Source organism: Mytilus galloprovincialis, chromosome 10 (assembly GCF_965363235.1).
Source record: "Mytilus galloprovincialis chromosome 10, xbMytGall1.hap1.1, whole genome shotgun sequence".
Classification (NCBI taxonomy): Eukaryota; Metazoa; Mollusca; class Bivalvia; order Mytilida; family Mytilidae; genus Mytilus; species Mytilus galloprovincialis.
This window is the reverse complement of record NC_134847.1, coordinates 29,727,213-29,754,710: the sequence shown is the minus strand read 5'-3', so window position 1 is coordinate 29,754,710 and position 27,498 is coordinate 29,727,213. Positions and strand designations below refer to the sequence as shown.

The 27,498-nt window shown below is 30.7% G+C and overlaps 1 protein-coding gene across 1 annotated transcript in view; it reads right to left on the bottom strand.

Annotated features, from left to right (window-relative positions):
• Positions 1–2,728: 2,728 nt before the first annotated feature.
• The window catches only part of LOC143048915 (uncharacterized), a 51,048-nt gene continuing 26,278 nt past the window's right edge, over positions 2,729–27,498 (bottom strand). The window contains exons 20-28 of the mRNA XM_076222778.1: positions 27,293–27,421; positions 25,548–25,676; positions 24,896–25,141; positions 12,890–13,025; positions 12,129–12,190; positions 10,689–10,829; positions 8,554–8,666; positions 7,209–7,334; positions 2,729–3,016 (exon numbers count right to left, since the gene is read on the bottom strand). Coding sequence (XP_076078893.1) covers positions 2,729–3,016; positions 7,209–7,334; positions 8,554–8,666; positions 10,689–10,829; positions 12,129–12,190; positions 12,890–13,025; positions 24,896–25,141; positions 25,548–25,676; positions 27,293–27,421 — 1,370 coding nt within the window. The remainder of the gene's footprint in view (positions 3,017–7,208; positions 7,335–8,553; positions 8,667–10,688; positions 10,830–12,128; positions 12,191–12,889; positions 13,026–24,895; positions 25,142–25,547; positions 25,677–27,292; positions 27,422–27,498) is intronic.

Sequence of the window (27,498 nt, the reverse complement as noted above, 5' to 3'; positions counted from 1 at the left end):
TATAAATGTTAGAATTATACAATTAAAACATACATTGTTATATATAACTTAATATAAATAAACATCGATATAAATTGATTCATTGATTTCATTTTTGTCTGCTTTCAAGTTAGAAGAAATAACGGGTCTACATCGTAACGTTTTATAATTATCATATTCTTCATTCTCACAGAATACCTGTAAAATTTGAATTTACCTATTCTTTTATAGTTTGAACGATTTATTTTTCAAACTTCAATGTTATGTAACTAGAAATACCTTAAATCCACCTGTTGTCCAACTTCCACTAGTGGGATTCCAGTATCTACAAGTAATGGCAGTCGACAAAACTTTGACAGTAATATTCTGTCTAACTTTCGCATTGGTTCTACTCCCCGGATTAACGATAAAACCTATACTCCAGTAGAGCGTTTTCTCCGGAGGGTCTTTTATGTATGCTGTTTCTGAGTAATCCAGTAGCACTCCATTTTCTGCTTCAAATGGGGTAACCTTTTCTTGAAAATTTATTGCAATGTTTATTGACACATTATTTTGTGGAGCATCTGTAATTATCTTTACCATGTAATACATGTCTGCCGGCTGTGTCACTATAAGTCGTAGAAAGTAATCTTGTATGTGATTGTTGGTATTGAAAATAAATTTGTCGTATTTTTCGTCATCTACAAAATTTCACACAGAAATTTATTATTGTACTGGTTTGGATAGTTGCATGAAATGTTCTAAATAAATGTACAAGCAATTATATTAATTTAAGTTCTGTCTTTCTTAAATTTATTTTGAGACTTTCAATCCTACATATTTAAAACCATAATGGTTACAGAAAAACATAATTTTAAAAATAGTCAACCAAAATTCATGAAAATTCGTTACAGAATATTGACATGCAACATTTATATATGCAGCTCTGCACTAACTAAAATGCTCCAGATAGAAGTGCTTAACAGTATGCTAATTAAGATATTTAGAATAGTATTATTTTTATAGTAGAAGAGGACTTTCAGAAAGAAAATAATTTCAATACAGAATTTTTATACTTTAGTCGAAAATGGTGGTAAGTAAAGTATAAACTTGACAAAATTAAATGCTCGAATATATATCTACGTAAGAACGAATTGAAAACGAGTGATATACAAAACTATCTGTATCTTTCTTTCCTTTTTTACCTCTGTGTTTACATATCATACTTACTCCCACAATTACCAATTGGTATGTCAACAATAATAGGTTTATGTAACTTCGTCACATTGATCGTATGCTGATTGGAGTCCTTAAGAACTAAAGATACCATTGGTGAATTTATATACGCAGAAGAACTGTCCCAAGATCGCGGATTCTGGTCTGAGAATAGCATCTGTAATCAAGATATATGCCATACGTTATTAAGAACAGTCATTCCCAAGGTCTGTCAGATATATGACAATGCCGTGTAATAAATAGTTAGATCCACTAAAATATTACCAACTACTGGACCAAATTACAAGTGAGTATGTAAAAATTGTGTACATGTTTTAATAGTAATTCGTAATAGACTTCTTAGGCATTGACTTAACCAGTAATATTTGAACAGTTACTGAACCAACAAGATTGTGTCCAAAGTACTCGGATGTCCCACTCGCACTATCCTTTTCCATGTTCCATGGACCGTGAAACTAGGCAATAATCTAATTTGGCATTAAAATTAGAAAGATTATACTATAGAGAACATATGTACTAAGTTTCAAGTTGATTGGACTTCAATTTCATCATAAACTACCTTGACCAAAAAATTTTATCCTGAAACTCCCACTTTCATTTTCTATGTTCAGTGGACCGTGAAAGTGGTTTAAAAAGTCTAATTTGGCTTTAAAATTAGAAAGATCATACCATAAGAAACAAGTGTACTAAGTTACAAGTTGATTGGACTTCAGCTTCATCAAAAACTACCTTTACCAAAAACTTTAACCTGAACGGACGCACAGACGGAAGAACGGACGGACGAACGGAAGCACAGACCAGAAAGCATAATGCCCCTCTACTATCGTAGGTGGGGCATATAACTTGTTTTAAAGCTCTGTTAAAGAAGTAGCAGGTAGATGACAGTATTATGTATAAGTCGTTGTTTAATTATTTATGTTATTGCATAGCAATATAAGATTGCTCACAGAAAGTAACCAAAAGTCAGCCTGCAATCAATTCTAATATTGCACTAGTGCAATAAATCTTCGTTTAAACCAATTTTTACTTTCAAATATTATACTGCTATACAATAAAATGGTTATCACATAAATATTAGAAAATATTGTCCCTCGTAGAACATATATTGCACTCGCAAGCTCGTGCAATATAAATTTCTACTCGGGACAATATTCCCCAATATTCATGCAATAACCCTATATTAGTGGATACATTAGCTTCTATTAATACAAATTTGAGTTTAAAAAATGTAGTGACCAAACACCATATGTTGAATACCCAGAAGATGAAATAATAAAAAGATTATCATATTTTTACTAGAGAATAAAGTAACATTTCCATAGACTATTTTCAAACTGAAGTTTTCAAATGCATATGATAATCATAAACATTTTTCTAATACATACCTGACATTTGAATCCATTGGTACTACCGTACTTTCTTTAAGTCGATTCTTTTTATTTCTGATAGAAAGTTTAAACAATAAGTGAAACATTTCTTATAAACTATTTTCAAACTAAATTTTTGAAAAGCAAAAGGTAATTATTAGGCTATCTTAATTACATACCTGAAATTTAAATCCATTGGTACTACTATCTTCAAGTTGATCTTTTATTTCTGATGGAAGTCTAAACATACTAGTAACAGTTTTGTTACATATTTTTCTTGTAGTACCTATATCCGTTGAAGCGTTCGCTGATGTATTTAGTTTTGAAAGTCCGACAACTAAATTCATAGTCTTTGATGTGAACTCCTTTTTGTTTGATTCATCCTCGTTTAGAGCTTTAAGTGCAGATTCAGCTATGACGTCAACAGTGTGAAGAATCTTTTCTGTTCTCTCAATCTGATATAAAGATATAAGCAAATGTGGTATGAGTGCCAATGGGACAACTCTCCATCTAAGTAACAATTTATAAATGTAAACCATTATACTAGGTAAAGGTATGGTCTTCAACACGGAGCCTAGGCTTACATCGAACAGCAAGCTATAAAGGGTCCAAAAATACTAGTGTTAAACCATTTAAACTGGAAAACCAACGGTCTAATCTATATAAATATAATTTTCTTGTATATTTTAATCTGTTATTGTGTGTTAAGTCAGGTATTGCATTAAAAAGAAAGTAATTTAATAGACTGTATTATTCTTGAAGTATCTATTATATAATAAAAAGTGAAGATGAAAATAGAGTAGTATAAGAAAACAATACGAGGAAACTACAATAAAAAAGTAGATAAGAGTACAATTCCATAAATATATTTTATGCATTAGTCAAAAAAAAAAAGAAAACACAGGTCCACGTAAAACAATGCCGGATTTTAGGAGGACACGATTATTTAACAGAGTTTTGAGAAAATAAGGTCTCATGGTTCTTCAGTTTATGACTGTGAAACACCGAAATTTATCTAAGACCCCTATGGTGATGCAATTATCAACAGTATAAACTGTCTGAAACTAATTGAAAAAAAAAATCGTTCATTGTTAAAAATAATTGGCAGTCATTAAAGATGCTCTTTCATCCAATTGTAAAAAAAATTGTATAAAAACAATAAATCTGATTGATGTCACTGGATGCGTATTTTGATAGATTATTGAGTAATGTCAATATTTGCTTATGATATTTCGAAAATAAACACACAAAAAAAGATAGTAAGACTTTTGTTGTGCTGTAACATTTTTATTCCAGGTTAGGATTGGGGATGAGAGCAATATACATTGTACATGCTTAAAAGTAAAATAACTCAAACACCGAACTTCAAGGAAAATTCTAATCGGAAAGTCCCTTAACAAATGTCAAAATCAAAACATCAATCACATCAAACGGATAGTCAACAACTGTCATATTCCTGACATAGTACAGGTATTTTATTTTAAACCTGTGACATTCTTAAGTGTTTCTCCACTGTAGTGAGCCTGTTATTCAGTAGTTTTCGTTCGTTCATGTCTGAAATACTTATTTTTTCTTGTAAATTGTTTTTCCATAAATATTTTTCAATTGAATTGTTTCATATTTGTATGAAAAAACTAATTTCATGCGTACATTTTGGAATTTGTTTGAACAAGGTTAATATGATGCCTTCAATTAAATTAGTAAACAATAACTTATTAAAAAAAAGTCAGTTTTATTTTGTTTTGTTTCTTTCTAAAAATACTAAAAGTCATTTTTCCACAATTCTAGATCTATATCTTATATCTTCTAAAAATAGTGGTGTTAATGTACATGTGTATATATTATTTAAATTTGATAATCTTTTTTTCTCTTTCAAGTTTTTGTTCTGTTGTTTGTTCTTTAGGTTCTGGTTCTTCTATTGTATGTTCGGTGTTATATTTGACAATAATATTTTCTAATCGGAAAGTCCCTTAACAAATGTCAAAATCAAAACACCAATCACATCAAAGGAATAGTCAACAAATGTCATATTCCTGACTTAGTAGAGGTATTTTATTTTAAACCTGTTACATTTTTAGTTGTTTCTCCACTGTAGTGGGCCTGTTATTCAGTAGTTTTCGTTCGTTCATGTCTGAAATACTTGTTTTTTCTTGTAAATTGTTTTTACATAAATCTTTTTCAATTGAATTGTTTCATATTTGTATTAAAATACTAAGTTTATGCGTACATTTTGGAATTTGTTTGAACGAGTCTTAATATGATGCCTCCAGTTAAATTAGTAAACAATAAATTATTAAAAAAAAACAGTTTCATTTAGTTTTGTCTCTTTCTAAAAATACTAAAAGTCATTTCCACAATAATAGATCTATATCTTCTAAAAATAATGGTGTTAATGTATATATAATTTAAATATAATAACCTTTTTTTCTCTTTCAAGTTTTTGTTCTGTTGTTTGTTCTTTAGGTTCTGTTTCTTCTATTGTCTGCTCGGTGTTATATTTGACAATAATATTTTCTTCAGCAATATCAGGTTCTTGCACATGATTCAAATCCATGAGATTAGAACTGGATTCAAAAATTGATCTGAAAACAAGAATGTGTCCCTAGTACACGGATGCCCCATCCGCACTATCACTTTTTATGTTCAGTGGACTGTGAAAATGGGATAAAAACTCTTTTTTGACAATAACATTAGAAAGATCATAGCATAAGGAACATGTGTACTAAGTTTCAAGTTGATTGGACTTCAAGTTAATCGAAAACTATCTCGACAAAAATCTTTAACCTGAAGCGGGACGGACGAACGATCGAATGAACAGATGAACGAACGCACAGACCAGAAAACATAATGCCCGTGAATGGGACATAAAAAAGATACATATTCTGTTCATGAAAAGTGAGCATGCATAATATAATTAAAATCCTGTACGATCAAACATTTGAATGATAGACTTGGTAATACAATTCACTAGCAATGGTACAAAATGAGTAACTATAGTAATTTGTGCATACGATACAAACTACTTTGCAGAAAAGACAAATACTAAATTAAAACCATTGTGTTCCATAGTAAAGATATTCGACTTTTTGTAACATCAACCATATTATAAGTTAACACATGCTGGATAATGTTAAGTAACCTTGCCACAAAAACAATTTAATCTTTAAGTTTTGGCATGTGCAGGTTTTGAAATTTTGATCAAAAGAGAACGCCCAAAGCAGGTATGGAATGCGTTATGAGGTTAGAATCAAGTCGACACACCCGGTTTCACTCTTTTCAAATTTTTTTTTGGAACTTTTTCATTTCTTTATTTTATTTGTTCTTTCTTATAGCCATTGACATGATTGATAAGATGCGACAATCGGTGAAATACTGTAGCTTAAATTCAAAATGAACTATTAAGATAAATATAGGTAAATGTGCTTAATATCTGCAATTAGAATCACGAAACTCTTTAGTTGTAATCAACTTCAACTTATTGAAATAATTGTTCAAATTATCATGACAGAACCTACATATTTGAGTTTTATACATAAAAAAAAGTAGTATATCGCTCAGATGTACAAAGATGATCTTTATTCTGTCGACTTTTTTTAATGTTTGATAAAGCTGTAATTCTTATTGAAGATAGAAGTATACCCTTTTCGAATATTTTGCAAGACTTTTGATATCATAATCTTTAAACAAAAACAAAAAAACATCTATCGATAAGAAATCGAGAATTTTATATTATTTTCAATTGAACAATAATTTATAAATCAATTATTCCATTTTAACTTTTAAGAATGTACTTATGTGAGGTTTTGGAATTCGTGTCAAATGTACAATGCAAAGTAAAATATTTTGCCCCATAACACCCATTTATTTTTTCATATAAGTCTTAATAGCTCATGAAAGGTCATTTACCAAAATTTTAGAAGATTCTTAATTTGCTTTCTTTTGTTTTGAGACCCAAAGAATACCAATGCAAATATAAGGTAAAAGTCTGAGTCAGCCTTTTTCCGCCATTTTTCTCGAAAAGAAGGTCCATGACCTATCAAATTTTTTAGCTTATATTTATCCTTAAGTAATGCTCAACCAGCATGTAGTATCAATTTCAAATTCTTAATTTATTAATTTTTACCTAACTTCACCTAAGTACACCCTTGAGTAATTATAATGTTAACTTACATGACCATATTGTTTACTTTGTCCGTTTCATTTTTCATGTTTTTATTGACATCTGTATGAGATATCTGGTCAGATATCTTGTCTATAACGGTAATCAATGCATCCTGTAAGAACACTTACATAATCAAATACTTGTCATAATGAAATTATAATGATGCTGGATTTTATTGCTGGGATTGCAAAAAAATGCATGTTTTACTATTTGCCTTTAAATTAATACAAAATTTAACGTTCCTCAAGTATTATTTCAATAACATCTTTTCATATCTTTCTGTAAGTTGGTGTATTCAAGAGATGAATATTTGTTTTTGATATCACGTACATAAGCCTCTCTTCTGTCTCTTTTTTTTTATATGTTTATATTGCAGCTAGTACAAATCCAAATGAAAAAAGGTTGATAGTGTTATTTCCCTTATTATTCTATTAATATTTCTTGTTTTACCTATTTTCTGCTAACTGAAATTATTGATGACATACCTGTACATTATCTGATAAGGCATCCGTTTCCTTAGAAATTTCGTTAGAAGCTTTTAAGATGGATTCCATGTTACTTTCACTGTCTGTCGGTAAATCAGCTAAAACTGTAACCATTTCCTCAATAACCTATGATAGATATATGAAAAATATTATGAGTATATAAATATTTTAAGTAAAAAAAGAACATTATCAGGTAAGCAACTTAATATTAATATTTCTAAATGATATGGTGCCGTTTCATGTTAAGAAAAAAAAAAAGAAAAGGAAGAGGATGTAAATTCCAATATTAAAACGAGTCAAAAAGATTAAAAACTAAGACAATCAATGCATTTTTGTTTGTTTCGTCTTCCTATTAATTTAAAATATACTTTGAAGTGCCATATAAGCATTTCCACATTAAACTTTCCATTTTAAAACATAATATTCATTATTACAATAGATGTTTTTACTTCACGAAGAGGTTGGAATTGTTAAAGATAATGTGAGATGCAAATGATGAAAATAAAGATAAAAATAGAAATTTTTAACATGATTCAATGAAATCTAAACTTAGTTTATTACAGAATTTTTTCAGATTGGGTAAAAATCTTACGTATGAAATAAAAGGTGTTCAAAATTTGCTTAAAATTTTATCTTTAAATTTTTTTTTACAGATATCACAGCAAATTACGACATTTATCCAGTATGGACAAAATCCCATTTACAGTTTCATTTAGCAAACACAAACATATGTCACAAATGTTGGTCTATTTTGTGTAATTGGGACTTTGATGCGTGTTAAATACAATATTCCTATGAATAAATATCATCATACATCAAATATAAAAAAGAAGATGTGGTATGATTGCCAATGAGACAACTATCCACAAAAGACCAAAATGACACAGACATTAACAACTATAGGTCACCGTAAGGCCTTCAACAATGAGCAAAGCCGATGCCGCATAGTGAGCTATAAAAGGTCCCGATAAGACCATGTAAAACAATTCAAACGAGAAAACTAACGGCCTTATTTATGTAAAAAAATAAAAGAAAAACACATATGTAACACATAAACAAACGACAACCACTGAATTACAGGCTCAAAGTAAGTTAACAATCCCAAATATATGGACTTTGATTCAGCGACAATACAATTTGCTGTCTAAATGTCAACCCTATTTTAATAACTCCGACTTTGATATTCAGAAATATGACATTATATTCGTTAGGGATCTTACTCTCATTTAAGGTGACAATATATCGACATAAGATTACAATCTGATAAACAAAAATTACTGATGGATTGATTAGTCAAAAACCTTATTTTCACTGCATTGGGTATTAATAAATAGACACATCTTACATGAACTTTATCTTTTGTCTCTGTGTGCATGTAATGCATTAAATCCATCGTTGCTTCTACAATATCTCCATAATCCTCAGTATTGTTAACAAACTCTTCAACCTTGAAATGAGCTTAAATGATAAAAAGTACGTTAGTTTGCGTTTAGTTAACAGTTTATGTCAACTGTGTCAATTCAAATAATTGATGATGTTATAGGGACTTAACTTTTTCTCTACGGCTGATAATATAACTGTATTTTAAATAAGTATTTGTTTAGTTTATTTATGTGATGTATCTGAGGATTTTCAAACTAATTGTTAAACAGTTTCAAAAACATCTTGATTGCTCAAAATGTACTACAAAGCCTCACATGTTGCTTGTTTTCAAGACATTCTTATATTGTATTATATCAAAACAATACTCTACTATCATTCAAAAAATTCAAAACACTATTATCTTCCACCACATACAGATTGATTTATCAAAAGGAAGATTTAACACATTTTTTTTAATTTGTTCAAATAATGTGCAATTTTGAATAAAGTTTTTTTTTTAACTGCTAAAGGAAGTTCGTGACTCAGTTTAAAGATACCAAGCTTTTTATAACACTAGTATATATTGATGTGGAATTAATAAAGGAAACAATTGAGCCAAAAAAATATTGGGTCAATGTGCTTGTTTTCAAGAAATTAGCCATTGAATTTTTGGCGGGAAAATGTTCTCTCTTGATCTTTCATAGCTGTATCATTGACAAGCTTAAGTTCTCAAAAACTATTAAAAAACAAAGATTATATAAAACTTTTACAGATTGCATATAATTATACATGTAAAAGATTTATAAAAAGAAAAATGGACGTCAATTGCCAAAATTTTTTACGGCATTCAATTAGATAAAACCAGAGGATTCCAGACCACTGACAAACATTTCGAAACATGACAAGCGAACATCCTTAATGCAAACACCAAGAATATAACATAAATATTCGGGTATATCCTTTACGGTTCAATTTTACATCTAAGTTTATATAGAAAAAGACTAAGTTTTAAAAACATACCGTCATTACAAGTATTATCATCTGCATTGTAACGTTGCATTGCTGGCAGTTTGCAATAGCAGACACTGAATGAACAAAGCAAGGGAGGATAACAACTTGTATTTCTAGCGTCGATGGAGCAAGGGTCTTGGTATCTTCCAACTGTAATGAAAGGTTTGAAATATTTTATTTTTTAAAGTGCATATTTTTTATACACGATTGACGACTGTTTTTCAATATAAGTAGATAACAGTAAATAGTGAGTAGTATTAGGAACGACCCACATGTCATGTCACTGAAGTAATTTGCTTAACATCGCCTTGGTTTAATAACATAATTGTGTAATTTATCTACTGCATCACTAGCTGTCAACACTTAGATTTTGTTGGACGGCTATATATTACCGAGGGTATTATTAGCTCAATTTCTAGTTTTTTAGTACTTTTCAGAATAAAACTTCTTAAGAATAAAAAGGTGTTATTGGACTTCCATTGTTGAACAAATTTTAGTCTAAAAAAATAATTTTGTTATTATCATCTGAAAAAGACTGAACAATAAACCATTAACCATGTTTAGTCTTTCTGTCAATCTTAGATCAATAGTTGGCGGGTATTTTACTACTATTCAGACCATTCCTTTGAAGTCAAGTCAGTTAGGTTCATTAATTTTTCATGTTATTCGGTAGGGTATTATTCTTTACAGGTTAACAGCAACTACATGTACTAAAAAGTCTGAACAATAAAATGTAAAAACATCCTTAATTATGTACTAACAGTTTCTCTACATGTGATATTGTTCAACAGAAAGTCTCATGCAAATAATTGTTATTCTCGTTTCTCGAAGGTTGATAGAATTTATGCTCCAATTTTGTTCATCAATTTAAAATCAATTAAAAGTGTATGTCAATCTTGTTCATGAATTGAAAATCAGTGGAATATATTTGTCAATCTTGCAAGTCTTGTTCGTGAATTGAAAATCTGTGGACTATTTCTGTCAATCTTGTTAATGAATTGAAAATCAGTGAACTGATTATGTCAATCTTGTTTTTTAAATTGAAAAAAAGTTTATAGAATGTTTATGGTAATCATTTTCATCAATCAAAATCATTCATGTACTTACTTGTTTTACAAGTATTATTACTTGGGTCATGATACATTGTTGATTGCTCTTCACAATCACAAACTCCAAAACCACAAATCAAATTGTTGTAACATGTTGAATCCCCAGGTACAGAGATGCATGCTTCTTTGTAATTGTTTCCTATAAAACATATACTTTTATTATCACACCATTACTATTACAAACAATGCATTGAGCAAAAATCATATGTGACATACTTTTCAGCGTATGGGACATGAGACTAAATTTATTCCAGTTGTTCGGTTATTGGTTATAGATATGAATCCCCTATTTCATAGTTCACAGCAAAATTCAAAAGCTACTTTTCTTCCGTATCAGAAATAAATTCTGCTCGTCGGAAGCGCTTTTCTTGTTTTAGCCTCATCTGGGAAGCTAATCATTTTAAATCCAACGATGTATGAATATTTAAAAACGTGAAAACGATTAAACATTTCTTATCTTTGTGCATAAGCACGTCTTTTTTATAACTATTTTCTTTTATCGATCATTGTCATTAATAAAAGTAAACAAACACACAGGAATAATATATCAGATATGGGGTATGAGTCAAAGTGACAACAATCCCGCGAGAATGATAACTAAAAGACAAATGATAAAGTCAAAATCGTCGATGTGCTATATATACTTGTGAATACATACTTCAAATCAATAAAAAGACGGTTCTAGGCATTTTACATTGTCGTGCCTTCCGAAACTGAATTATTCTACTGATGAGTACTGAACAATTGATGCATGACTTCAGATCAACAGCTTTTAGCGTACTTCCACTAACCTCATATAAACAACGATACGGTATTGGTTGTACCTTTTTTTCCTTAATTTTGTGTTCTTGTTAAATAGGTATATTTGAAACAAAATTCAGTACAGTACTAGTACAGTCACTGGACAGTTAATTCCGTTAGATATCGACAGCTTAAAACACTTCTGATAAATTACAAATTTGACCAAATCGTATTATGTCTTAAAATAAACTCATCATAGATACCAGGACTAAATTTTGTATATACGCCAGACGCGCGTTTCGTCTACAAAAGACTCATCAGTGACGCTCGAATACAAAAAAGTAAAACAGGCCAAATAAAGTACGAAGTTGAAGAGCACTGAGAACCAAAATTTCTAAAATGTATCTTTCGAGGTCTCTTTCTTAGTTTTGATATGGTGAATTGTTCCTCATGGTTGTACTTTTGTATTTCTTTTTAAGATAATTGATCTTTATCATTGCTAATTGCACACACGGAATTATTAAAAACGAGAGAAACAATGAATAATGCCTTTTCATTATATACACACAATAAGTCAAATAAATAAATCTTTGAAGTAACATTTTTTGATGAAAATATCAAGGTCTACAATACGTATGTAAAGGTAAAGACAAGAAGAAAAAAAACTTTCACAACATAACACCATGAAATTGCTTACTTGCTTTACAACTGTTATCTATTGGGTCGTGATACTGCTCACTAGGACTCTCACATTCACATCTCCCAGAAACACAAACCAAATTGTTGTAACAGCTCAATGATGTTGAGCATGTTTCATTGTACTTTTTTCCTATCAATTAATAGTTTACATGATTATTAAAGCATTCCATCTAGAACAGAATTCGTCGGTCTGAATGAACGTGTTAAATTTCGAATATTACTTTAAATTATTTTTTTCACATGAAATTGATTTTGATATTTTAGCCCTAAGATTGAGGTTAACAATCACATTCAAGGGAATTTCGAAAAGATTCAAAAGTAAAACTGATATTGAAAAGAAAATCAGTCAGTAAATCAGCTTTTTTATGCAGCATTCACAATGCGTTATATTTTTTTATACAGATTATAACTTTTATTTATGAGCTAGATGTTACCCCTTTTGTGTTTTAAGACTTCTTGGTATTGTTCTGATTGCCAGTTTTTAAAGTTTTCCGTGCAATGACCTGTTTTTTCTTGACTTTTTTTTCACTTTCACGATGAAAGAATTTAAGATTCTATTGTTTTTTCCCCCTCAAAATTATGTTCTGCAGATGTTTTTTTTTACTTCACATTAAGGCGATTCGACACATTTATGTATAACATACCATGGAACAGTTTGTTTGTTTTTGAAACTGACAGACTTTTTAAATGTGTTCCTGACGTCCTTATCCGTTTATATTTATTTCCTTATAGGATTTGATTTGCATTTTGATTAAATACATACTAGCTTTACAACTGTCATCCAATGGGTCGTGATACTGCGTTCCCGGATTTTCACAATCGCATCTTCCAGAAACACATAACATATTATTGTAACAAAGTAGTTGTGGTGTGCATGTCTCTGTGTACCTACTTCCTACAAATAAACAAAGAACACAATTATATATGATCACATTCCTTATGGAAAATATTTTGCTAGCCGAAAGAAAGTTGTAACTTGACAAAGAGTCTTACATCATTTTGTACTTAATACAATTTCGACATATTGTCTTTCACGTTAAGAATAACATACGCACTTGGCAGGAATCAAATAACAAGTATATGGATTCAAATTCTACATTCTAACTTCTTAATATCTAATCATGCTAATTAAAATATATACATATGATCAATATGTAACAATAAGCTCAATATGTAATTACAATATACTGCAGAAAGGTTACCGTAATTGTGTTTTCAAGTTTGCATTTGATTAAAAAGATATATGAGTGCTATCGTACAGGCTATGCATTACTTCAAATATATGAGATCAAGCATTTTACAGTGAGTTAGATAATTTCAATAAAAGTCATAAATGTATTGATAAGGAAGATGCTTCCGCCTTTATGTTGGAACATAAAAATGAGAAGATGTGGTATGATTGCCAAGGTGGTCACTTAGAATATAGATCGAATAACAAAAAAAACCTATAGGACACCATACGGTTTTCGACAATAAGCAAAACCATATACCACATTATCAACTATAAACAACCGTATGATATTGTTTATATAACAATGTCTTTTAAAAGTTGGCTTTGCATGTATAAGGCTTTCTTATTTTCCGTGGCAAAAACTAAATTAAAGGTTTTTTCATCTTTCTATCACTAATTATTTTTCACTACAGGCGTTGTATTTTTCTTTCGCAATATGCAGATGACATCTACGGTTATGGCATCGAACAGTAAATACGCATTTGAAAATTACACATTTTAACTGCAACACTGATCTGGAAATGAAGTCAAGAACAAATTCAATTAATATTTCTTTTTTTGTATTCAGTGAGTGTCAGTAGTTACTATTTTCTACCATAATTGTTAAGTCAATAAAAGTATATTAAAAAGTTGGAAAGAAGTCCGCTTATTCTTTGTTCATACTTTTGTGTTCATAGAAAAGACAAAAGCGTATGACTGATGTTAGAAACTTGTCAATCAATTAAGAATATACACAAACTGAGATAATTATTTTTTTGATAGGGAATCGAATGAAATCAAAATGGTGCAAGACCTGGTGCGTCAATAGGATAATAATCCTCTAAAATTGTTGCATTTAATTTAGCTGCCATTTAATTCAGCTATCATGTTACTAAACGGAATAGGACACTATATAAATAACACATAGCTGAGAGGGGGATATAGCAGATCGGTACCCCGAGAAAACATTCGGGGCCTTTTATAGCTGACTATGCGGTATGGGCTTTGCTCATTGTTGAAGGCCATACGCTGACCTATAGTTGTTAATGTCTGTGTCATTTTGGTCTTTTGTGGATAGTTGTCTCAATGGCAATCATACCACATCTTCTTTTTTATATTGTCAACTGCGGCTAAGTCAAGGTTGACATTGCTTTTTCGAGGGTTACCAATCTGCCCTATCACCCTCTCAGCTATGTATTATTTAATTTATTATACTGAATGTTCTATCATTATTCATGTTTTTTGTCTTTTACAGATGCATTTTATTTTAAAGTATTGTCTATGTATTCACGTACTTAACAACCTTACGGGCATTAGAAAAATCAACAAAAGGGAAGCAAATAGACAATAATAATGCATTGACTTGACATATCAACGAAATAAGAATTCGGCTCGAAACGGGAAAAATTCTCGGCTATCTAAAAAACAAATCTATTTCCAATGGTTGTTATTGTGTTGTTGTTATTTATTGGATTTCAATTTTGGTGGAAATCCCCTTTTAAAAGGCCTCATATCTGGCGGAGAAATATACATCACAATGAATATGATGAAATGTACATCACCTGTTGAAACCAATCGATGGTGAACGAATTTATTTGAGTATGAAATAAAATATCAACAATTAGCATAACACATATTGATTTTGGGTTTTAAAGAAAAAATATTAACAAGTGAAGCAAGTTTTCCCAACAACGGTAAATTTGATTCATTGTCCTTTAAGTTACTGATTTTTAATTGGTCTAGCCGAGAGGGTAACATACAAAAAAATTGTTACCCGCTTAGCCATGTGATAGAGTAAATTAACACCCTCGTATTAGTCAATCAAAATATGGCATTCAAACGTGAAGTTTAATAAAATCGGTTAATTTGCAATCAATTTAAATATCAGGCAGCACATTTGACAAATATGATGTAAGAAAAACATGTCTATAGCGATGCGAAAGGTAGTACATATTTGACATAAAATAGTTCCAATGAAATAATGAAACTTTGAAAACATGCAGATTTTTTAGGTAATTTTGATAGCAAATAAATGCTGAATCGCTGGTGATCATTGTAGAACACTTTTTTAAAGTGTTAAGTTTGAATCATAATAAAAGTGCATGAGGTTTATAAAGTTTGCTTTTTTTCAGACCAAAAGTACCTGTTTTTGGTACATTAAAAACTCCTGCAACCAATTCCCTTGCATATGCACATTAAAGTATGTTGATTGTTTCAGTACAAGCCATCATACTACTTTGAAATGCAAAGACTGTCACGTTTTTTTTTTAACTTAGCTGTGCCTGTTTTCAATTAACTACTTTAGGATAGAGAGCATTCAAGCCATATATAAGTTGTGTATTTCCTTTTGAGCACAGCCCTGTAAATGCAATCCATTTAACATAGAACCTGTCAAGAGTGGATTTCACAAAAATAACTTACGACTTAAGATTGGTCGTTAGTCCTGAACAATTTAGTATACTTACTATCAATCTTAATCATAAGTCGTTTAGTGAAACTGACTCCTAGTGCATACTTATTTATTTGTGTCTGTTTAGTTTATGCATCAATGTAAATATAACGGAATTTGACGAGACTGTCATCAAAGTGAGAGGGTTAGCGCTATAAAAGCAGGTTTAATCCACCATTTTCTACATTTGAAAATGCCTGTACCAAGTCAGGAATATGACAGTTCTTGTCCATTCGTTTTTGATGCGTTTTGTTATTTGATTTTGCCATGTGATTATGGACTTTCCGAATTGATTTTCCTCTAAGTTCAGTATTTTTGTGATCTGACTTTTTAATGTTATTCGATAATGTCTGCGGCAGTTTATTAATGCAATTGTTTAAGTAAGTAAATCAGTGCACTATTCCGACATATTAAATAGTCTCTTGGGATTTGTGCCAAATAATTTTTGTTAACGTGATGGTGACCTTATTGATTCCTTCGTGATACTCCCCAAAACGTTATAATCACAAAAATGAAGATGAAATCCATATAAGTGAAACAGTCTGATAAATATACTTGAATTTAAAAAAAAAATGTGCCTTCGTTTATTAATCCAACGCTAACGACACTAATTATAGTAAACACAGATATAAATAAACAATATTAAAAACACAAAGAGTTATATGGCTTGTATATAATTCCTAGAGATTTATATTTTTATTGTTTTGTCATTTTCAACTTCCTCATAACACTCATTAGTTGTCTATTGTACGTTTCTGGCTCTTCATTGATTTAATGAGATGGGGTACAAAAGGCTTCTGCTATAGACAAAAACTATGAAAATTAGCAGCATAGTGTTGGTGTTGTTTTAATTTTGCTTTATTGGCATGTCCTTAGGATTCTGTAGAGTGCATACTTGCTTTTATCTCACTTTGAATCTTTATCAAAATATATTTCGTCATATTTATTGGCTGCTCTTTGAATATTAAAATCGGTTTTAATGTTTAATATGGCCAACGGTTCAAGCATCTCTCACCCTTCAGGAGCACATGAAATCATCCCAAGTTTTTTTTTTTAGTTTGTGTTGCTTAATTTTCAGTTTTCTATGTTGTGTCCTTGTACTATTATGTGTCTGTGTGTCTTTTCCACTTTTAGCCATAGCGTTGTCAGTTTGTTTCGATTTATGAGATGTGAACGTCCCTCTGGTATCTTTCACAGACATTAGTTGTACGTGATATCTGTTGGGTGTTGTTTGAATGCTTTCAAACGCCCATCAAGTCTAAACCTTTTGCGAAATAGCTTATTAACGACACAATCAACATCCTCAACACTGGGCTCAACCTTTTGTACCGTCGTTCGTCGAGCAGGGTTATTTTTTTTGTTATTCCGACTCGAACAATGATAGAATTTTATCAATTTCCCTTCACCAAGTGTTATGTAGCATATATTTGTAAATTTTTTTTTACTGAAATCATACCAGTTGTAAGTGTTTTATTTATTCTTCATGATTGTCAAACTTTAATCTCCATAATCCCTTACTCCTTGTGTGCTTTTAAAATGGCTTAGGTTCAAGGAATCACCAACAGCCCTGAACAGCTCTACATGAGTGAGATATTGGTCTTGTGAGGTTTTAGTTGTCTTTCCAAATAAATCGTGTTCAAATATGGATATTGGTTTAACCTCAATTACTGACTGTTCTGTTGCAGAAAAGTTCCGAATAAAGCTGCTTAACATAAGACTTAAACGAACTGTGTTAGTCTGTCGAAACCCTAATTTAAATCGAAACAACTTTAAAACATGCAATCTTTCTAAATAATCTACATCAATGTACATTTAACTACTTGTATTTCCTTTACGAATTAATTATTGTATAATCAGTTCATAATACTCACACAACTATTCTAAACACTAAGCTCTGCCTACTGAAGTGTTTGTATGGGCGTATTCGAATTTTCCTAAACCTGTTTTAATGTATGAACCGTACTCGATCCAAAAAAAACAAACTTTTCTAGACCAACAATTGATTATTATCATTTAGTTGATCTCTAATTAAATAATGTTGATTTTGTGACTCACTAAATTTCATAATAATACAATACTTATTTCTTTTATTTTCAATTTTATTCAAATTGTAATTAAGATTTACATTCATTACACGCATGCTGATGTTGAATACTACAATATACACAATTATATTTAAAAAGAATCGAAAAAAATACTATGCATGATAGTGCTACATAAATACAATATATCTAAAACTGGTTTTTAATATTTGAAAGTCTATAATCGCATATTAATGACTGTAAATATACATAATAAAATGTTGAGAACCAGAAATAAAAACTATATCATGAGTTTAAATCTTAATCTAAATGGTTTTTGATGTGTCAGTAAAAAGATCCTACATCTCAATTTTAGTCGGTAAACAAGGACACATTTTATAAGGAACGCACAAAGCCGAATATTTCAACATCCAAGGATGGGTAAAACGGAAACAGAATCAAGTATTGATTTAAACATTGATCATAGACTGTTTGATAGATATCTGTTCCGGAACGTGAATTCAAAACAAGTCAGTCCATCTATTAGTAGCATTTTTAATATATGAAAATAAAATTATAAGAAAATCCTTTTAGTTTTTTATCCTTTCAGTTTAATAAAGTTCAATAAATTTTTGACAAAATAAGTCCTAAAAGTATTTACTGTGTTTAAAAAGTCATGCTGGAAAGACATATGGTTGGTAGATACGGAACTATTGATGATTTCAAATCTACAGTGCATGCTTAAAAATCATACCATCTTATGAAATACAAACCTGCTAACACATCAGATCAGTGAAAATGTGTCTTTCATTTGTTAACAAATATGCATGTAAACCTCACTTCAAAGTGTATTAGTTAATGACAATATTCTATTCGAACGAGGTAATACAACGGTAAGAAGTTTCAAGAAATTGTACAAAATGTTGTATGTCATATTCTATCTTTTGGAACCTAGATGAATAAATAATGAAAGAGATATTTTTCAGTGAAATAAACTAATCAGTAATTTAATTTATGAAAGTAAATTCCACCTCATTGAAGAAAGATAACAAAATAAAAACTGAAATTCTGATGTGTCTATCATCTGGCATGAGAGTTGTTGTACTTATGTCAGCTGAAGATAAAATAAAAAAAAAAAAGATGGAATAAAAATTGATTGGCTTTTAACTTAAGATAAGTTTTTAGGTAGTTCTGTATATTTTTTTCAATATCAACATGATCAAATAGTTATAAAAATTTTAAAAAAGGGGGGTTGATGCGTATTAAACAATCTTCTCATGATAATTTCACAAAACTAACTGCATATTACAAGAAGCTAACTATAATTTATGTTTTTAAACAATTTTGATTATTGCTGAAAAGTCTCCGATGAGGAAATAATGTTGTTGAACAACAACGTATTTTTAGGTAGGGTCTTTTACATAATATATTGGCCTCAGCAAACAAAAGTCAGGTTTCTGACACAATAACGTAAGCCGACTTCCAGGTTAAATAAACATTGTAGTTACATTTAAAGTAAAGTTAACGAAAATGATTTACCAGGTATCCAGGTAAAAACAATAAGCGAAAAAAAAAAACCAGCAAAATAAATGGAAGCAGTAAGGACCATACAAAAATACACATAAACTGGCAGTCAGTTCAATTGTTTACCAACATATAGCAGCTAGAGTTCAACACATTATACAGTTACAAGTTCAAGAGTATAATAAGTAGTATATAACTTAATGAAAGTTTTCTATTTTGCATACACAAAACAAAAACCATTCAGCATGGTTCATCTGTAGTATTTCCAACCATTCTATTATGGTCAAACTTTGCAGGGATAACTTGTATTCGTCTTTTTCTTCTGAAATAAATGAATGAAATAGTATACAGAAGATTCAAGGCAAACTATATAAATTAATTGTTGCATCTTTAAAATTCATATCTATCAAATTTTCGGCCATTTAACTGTCAGTTCCTGTGAGAATAACGGAAAATTTGTACATTTTTTGAAATTTTTAACATTAATACATAGCTTTGATTTCATGACCAGTGTTTTTTCATTTTTTTTCCTTCTTTGTTTGAGTACCTTTTCACCATTATTGATATATGATTCCAAAAACTTTTTTTGTTCTTATTCAGAGTGTTGCAGTTCTTATATAAGTGTGCGTGTGCTTGTACGTAGTAAATTTAGATAAAGATTTTGCTTCAAAAAGATGAAACATGGGTTACACCAGTATTTGATACCAGCTATTTTAAACGTGGCATGGATTATGGTATTTTAAAATGTTGATTGTGATCCTTAGTTAGGATTATAAACTTTTTTGAAGCATCAACATTTTTAAGAAATTTTCATTGACAAATCAAATAATGAACTCATTCTAAAACTATTTCATTGATATAATAAATGCTATGTAAATGACAATTAAACAAAATAATAAGCTGTTTACAAACTAATTCAGTGTGAAAATATTTCGTAAATAATCGCATAAGATTTAATTGGTTAAATACATGACCAAACTATTACCTTAGCAAAAAGACAATGAATAAACACACAGCAAATATAAACAGCAGTAGAAACACAAAGGCACCAATAAACAATTTCAAAATGTGGAAAGAGTCTTCTGAAAAATATAATCTCAAATGATTATATTACCAATTTTGGCAAATAAATACATTTGGTCATCACAGAAACACTTAAAATATTATTATTGCATAACAATATAATATTTCCACCAGAAAGTAACCGAAATTTAGCGAGCAATAAATTCTAATATTGCACTAGTGCAATAAATCTTCAAAAATTTTGACGTCACAACGACAAAATCTTAGTTAAAACCATTTTTTTTTCAAATATTATATTGCTATATAATAAAAGGGTAAGTGCATGAATATTATAAGGTTATTGCATGAATATTGGGGAATATTGTCCCGAGTAGAATTTTATATTGCACGAGCTTGAGAGTGCAATATATGTTCTACGAGGGACAATATTCCCCAATATTCATGCAATAACCCTTTTATTGTATAGCAATATAATATTTGACAGTAAAAATTGGCTTAAACTAAGATTTAAACGTTGATGACGTCATGAATTTTGAAAATTTATTGAACTAGTGCAATATTAGAATTTATTGCACGCTAACTTTTGGTTACGTTCTGTGGGAAATATTATATTGCTATACAATAATAGGGAATATTGTCCCTCTTAGAACATATATTGCACTCGCAAGCTCGTTCAATATAAAATTCTACTGGGGACAATATTCACCAATATTCATGCAATAACCCTTTATTATTGTGAAGACGCGCTATAACAATAAATGATATCATATGGCTTTTTTTAAATTTATCTAAAAATAATATACCGAAAAGTATCAGTAAAGTTATACCAATCTCCGACTGCTGAATTAGCCCCTATAACCTTATATTTGCTTGAGTGAATTTAAACTACTGAGAAATGTTGAATGTATCTTTTAGATCAAAGTACTGCACTTCAAACTTTGGGTTTCATGTTGCTCAATATTTACTTTTCAGGTTTTGAATGCAATTCTTTTGATCGTTTTAGTTTTCTTTGCCAAGGCTTTTTTACACGCAGTAGTTCCATTATCTCTTTAGTATATTTCGTTTTCTTCTATATATTTTTGCATTAAGTTATTAACTGACAACGCCATGGCTAAAAAAAGAAAGACAAACAGACAGACGAAAGAAAAAAGCACTCACAGAAAAGTAAAGATTGAGCAAAAGGAACCCAACTTATAAGGTAGTACGCCATATTAATAAAATCATGCAGGTTTTAACTGATTTTTATAGTTCGTTCTTATGTTGTACTGTTATACCACTGTCCAAGGTTAGGGGGAAGGTTGGGATCCCGCTAACATGTTTAACCCCGTGACATTATTTATGTATGTGCCTGTCCCAAGTCAGGAGCCTGTAATTCAGTGGTTGTTGTTTATTTATGTGTTACATATTTGTTTTTCGTTCAATTTTTTTTACATAAATAAGGCCGTTAGTTTTCTCGTTTGAATTGTTTAACATCGTCTAACGGGGCCTTTTATAGCTCACTATGCGGTATGGGCTTTGCTCATTGTTGAAGGCCGTACGGTGACCTATAGTTGTTAATGTCTGTGTCATTTTGGTCTTTTGTGGATAGTTGTCTCATTGGAAATCATACCACATCTTCTTTTTTATAGGTACAAAATAAAACTTGAATGGCATTGTAATGGCTGCCTTAACACTGAAATAATCTTGATGTGAAATGTATTTTGACACAATGGCTCTTAAAAATGGCTCTAACTCTTTGAAAAATAAATTGACATTGTAAATAACTAGAGTACTAGAGATGTGAATTTTGAGATAGGTTTACAATAAGAAAAAATCTGACTTTTTTTCTTCTTTATAGTAGTACGTATTTGTAGTTTTTTTTAGACAATATTTTACCTGATGATTGCTCTTGAGGTCTCGAAACAGCTGTGGTAATCTGTGCCTTTGGGATTTCTAATAAGCAATCGTTAATGTCAGCCAAACACTGCCCAGAACTGCATCTATGTAATCCCTCGGGACATAGGTGTACAATCGTACCTTAGAAATAAAGAAATCGCATGTTTGCGATTTTTTTTTTACTTCTTTCATGTGTTATATTTCAGTTGTTTCATATTTGCTCTATTCTTCTTTTACTAACGAAAAATCCGAAAATAAATCGCACACGAAATAAAGTTGGATTACAGTACAGTAGCATTTTTTTTTCATTTCTCTTTTTGTCATAAAAACTCTACCGTATCTAGATTGAGTAACGTGTACATCCTTGACGTTTGATTTGGATTTCATTATGTTTCTTACAATTGGAAGGTGGAGAGGCTCAGGTACATTATTGATAAAGGGTATTATTGAGGGAAAAAACTGAAAGTCGAACTATTGCTTATTATAATCATCCGAAAAGAGGTAATGTGTAGATTCTATTACTTAACCATTAAGCTAGATTTTATGTATTTTTAACGTTTTACATTTCTAGATTGGTTATATAATGTTTCAAGATGTCTTGTCCATTATATAACTTACGACATTTAAATTCGCCTTTGAAAAATCTTGTGGAAAAAAAACAATATTTGACAGCCTTAAATAAATTCATCATAGAAACATGAGGTTAGCTTGTATTAATTAGCCCTGCATATCCCCCTTAAACCACATTGTACTACAAAAAACTACCTCCTTATACTATTGGAAGCAAGAAATTCAGTACCCTGACCATTTCGTTCCTCTGCCATTTCGAAATGGTATTACATATAAATCTTCAATTAGGTACGAAATGGCATACATATTAATCCGCCATGGGGTACGAAATGGCAAAAAAACATATTAATCTTTCATGAGGTACGAAATGGTATTACATGTTGATATTCCATGAGGTAAGAAATGGTCAAGGTACGAAATGGTCAGGGTACGAAATGTTTTTTTCAGGGTACGAAATGGGAGATACGAAATGGTTATATCCAAAAAACTGTTGTACCATTAGAAATATATATTTTCCAATAGTTAAATGTTTTTGTCATGATACGATACACTTACAATTTATGCCTTTGGAATTATTCAAACTGTTTTGATGAAATTGTTCACTAATAGAGGAGTAAATTTGTGTAGACAATCTACTTCCTAAATACCATGATAACGACTAATGTCACCAAACAAAACAAAAAAAAAGTGTAACGCAGTTCGTTTTGTTATCTTACGTGTACTATACTTAGATATCTATACGATCTCTTATGAATGCTCACATTGCTTAAGAATATGATACTAATAAAAAAAATCAAGGGTGTTGACTGGGAGATAGAAAATGTATTAATGATTAAATACCTTTATCTTGTAATTTAAAAACAAGCATTGAGTGACGAAACTAAAAAGAATGTTACTATTGAAAGTACTTAAATGAATAGAATCTTTTCTCAACAGCCAATAGTCACTGGTGGTAAGCGGATGGTCGTAACTTAATGTTACGACCATCCGAAAATGCGAGACCACTCGGGTGGTCAGTTTTTCTTTTCCGATTTTCGTGCAGTAAAAGGTTCATTTGAGCTAAACCTCTTGTCTCATGCATACTAAACGTGAGTGCGTTGATATTGAAACCAAATTTGACACTTAAAGTCAATCCAATTTCCGTAAAATAGTCATTCAAAAATTCAAGCATGTGATTAGTCTAAACATATGTGAAGGATTTTCAATCTAAAATTGAGTGCAATAACTATATGTGCAAAGAACTATATTTAGTTTTAAAAAGAAATTAAAAAAACCATAGACATACAAAAAAGGTTAGATAACAGATTTCCATTCAGCAAATAATGAATTGAAGATTCTATTATCACTAAGGTTGTCCACCTTCATTATTGACAATCTTCTTTTTATACCTACATATATATGATTAATCTAAAGATTAGGTGCCTCATTTTATAAATCTAAGCATCAGATAAAAACGCATGTTTTTAATTATTTTTGGTCACCCTGAAAATCATTTTACTTGTGCAGACTTAGAAAAATACATAGAGACTACCTCCTTTTTTTAACAGCAAACCCACTCAATGCTTTCTCGATATATATTGAAAACAAGAACTTATTACTCATTTCAAATTTCCAGTCGCCAAAATTTCTTTCTCTGAAGTAATAAACTTTTTGCCCAATCGTATACCATCCTCAGTAGGCAAGTGATGTGTTACCCTCGTGCATGATCATACATCTAACACAAACACTAATAAAAAAAAGAAAGTTTAGGATCGACTAATTCCACACTTCATAAGTCAAGCAGTCCACTTCAATCAACTTACCGATATGATGATAGTAAATCTCATCTCACTCATGATATATTTATAGTTGTTAAATCTCTTTTTGGCAGAAAAGTCGTCTGATCTGTTATTGTGTCCTATTACTGATTGTGAAATTTTTCGCAACTCAATATTTGACTAACAAATGATACATGCAACGAGTTAAAACAAGTCTTGCTTCTTTTTTTTCATTTTATGCACATCTTTTTCTTTATACGGTATTTCATTTATTACCAGGGGGATTTCTTACATGTTTACGTCAATAAACGGTTGTTGGCTTTAATCAATACTTACTACAAAAGGGAATATCACACAACTCCAACCGTATACTAGGGTCCATGGTATAACACCAGGGTGAAGGTTGGTCATCTTCAAAGTCTGGATGACGACAATAGTTGTGCGCATATCCAGGTGGTGGATTGAACCTATAATGCACATGAGGATAATTTGAATCCCACCTCTGACAGGGCCTGTTGTTGATAGTTATATTGACAGCTCCTCGATATTCCATACCTTGAGATGTCATTTTACAATCATCTTCTGCAAAAATTCAAATTTGAATAAAATGACAAGGTGTTAAAATTTATTAATATACTTTTCCTGATTGTGAATTGCTAAATGAGATCTCTACCAATAGTATGTTAATAGATCCGACACCTTAATGGGAAAGATAATAAATTCAAAATAGTGTTTCGGTCGAATAATTAATATCTGAGACTTTTATAGAATTACTGATCTGGTAACAGGACTGTTTGCTTCCTAATTTAAAGTTTCACAAAATGTTTCATTCCCTTTTGACATAAAACGATAGAACTTTTGAAAATGATTAATTTCGAAATTCAATTAAAATCATAAAATGAGCAACTATCTAAATCTAAATGATATAAAAAGGAATCTAATATTTGGCAAATAATGAATAGTTTCATACTTGATAATAGAAACTCACGTATATTACAAGTATTATCATTTTCGTTGTAGTATTGGAGAGTTTCACAATCACATATACCAGCATTACAGATGAGAGGAGTGATACAACTTCTAACTGATATCGAACACATATCCTTGTGGGTTCCAACTGTAAGGAAAGTCATCAAGTATTAGACTTTGATGTCTATTTTTCACTTTTCTATAATTCATTATTTTGCTCGATTAGATTAACAAATTTGAACCAGCGTCAAAATCTTAACATTACTCCACCAATAAAAAAAACCTATATATATTGATTTAGAGCTTGCAAATTAACATTTGAACTTCGATGAGTGAATAGATCGATCAACTAAAACTCTTCTTGTTGCCAAGCGGTTGTATTTATACAAATATCGACTTGAATCCAACTGCAGTACTTCTTGTAAAATTTGTCACCATCTGATGAAATTGTACTTTTTATTCAGATAAATTTTATAACGTTAACTCACAATGTAATGCTCGCTGGTAACATTACCTTAATCATTTTTAAGTCTCTGATAATGCCTGCTCAAGTATATAAGTCGTGTTACGAAAATAACGGGATTACGAAGCAGTTGAATATAGGCGAAAGAAATAACATTAAAGTCATACAGAAAAAAAATAATGTATCAACAAATATATGTTTGATGTTAACAAGATGTAAAAGTATAAATATATTTCACTAACAAGAATGTGTCCATGGTACACGGATGCCCCACTTACACTATCATTGTGCATGTTCAGTGGACCGTGAAATTGGGATCAAAACTTTAATTTGAAATTAAATTCGAAAGATCATATTATAGGGAGCATGGGTACTAAGTTTCAAGTGGGTGTGACTTCAAATTCATCAAAAACTACCTTAACCAAAAACTTTAACCAAAACTTTAACCTGACTTCGCACTATCATTGTCTATGTTCAGTGGACCGTGAAATTGGGGTCAAAACTTTAATTTGGCATTTAAATTAGAAAGATCATATCATTTCAAGCTGATTGGACTACCTTGACCACAAACTTTAACCTGAACCGGGACGGCTGGACGGACAATACGACGTACGGACGAACGAACAGACGGAGGTACAGACCAGAAAAAATATCGTAGGTGGGGCATACTTCATACGTGGGGCATAAAAATCGTCAGTTTTCATACCGGCTTCCTCAACCATTAAAAAATGACAACTACTGAATAGCACAACAGTGGCGTTAAAAACATATAAGTAAATCACTTTGTTACCACAAGATATAAGATTTAAAATAATGTTGCGAGTTAAATGTCTTCTGGTCAAGCTGTTTATGAACCATAGGCGGATCCAGGGGGGGTGGGCTGGGGGGCCCGCCCCCCCCCCTTTCGTGGGAAAAATTATATAGGGAATCACTGAAGCATGACTGGAGCGGCCCCCCCCCCTTAGGTCAGTCAGCGCCCCCCTTAGGCAAAGTTCTGGATCCGCCATTGTGAACCGTAATTTAACATGACAAGTAATTTAGATACGTTAATATGTCAAATATGACATTTGAATAAAACCAAATAGGCTTCGAATATATATCAAGGCTAGTTGTTCAGAATAAAACCAAACAGGCTTCGATTATATATCAAGACAAGTCGTTAAAATTGTATCAACTGCATTTTTTCCAGAGAATTAGCATATTTCTGAAATAAAAAGTGAATTTTCAATAAAAATGCCTTTTCAGATAATTAAGGAATTTTGTCATTCTTCAATCTATCAATTTTAATAAGTAACACCTACGTGGTTTGCAGGTACTAAAATCTTCGTTGTAGTAATGCGTTGTTGCACATTCACATAAACCAGACACACAAATAAAGGGAGAGTAACAACTGTTTACTGATGTCGAACAAGTTTCATTGTATCTTCCAACTGCAAAGAAAAAGTAATCGTGAATTATGTGTATGATAATGCATTTAGCTTTCGAGAATTTACAAATGTTTTTATTT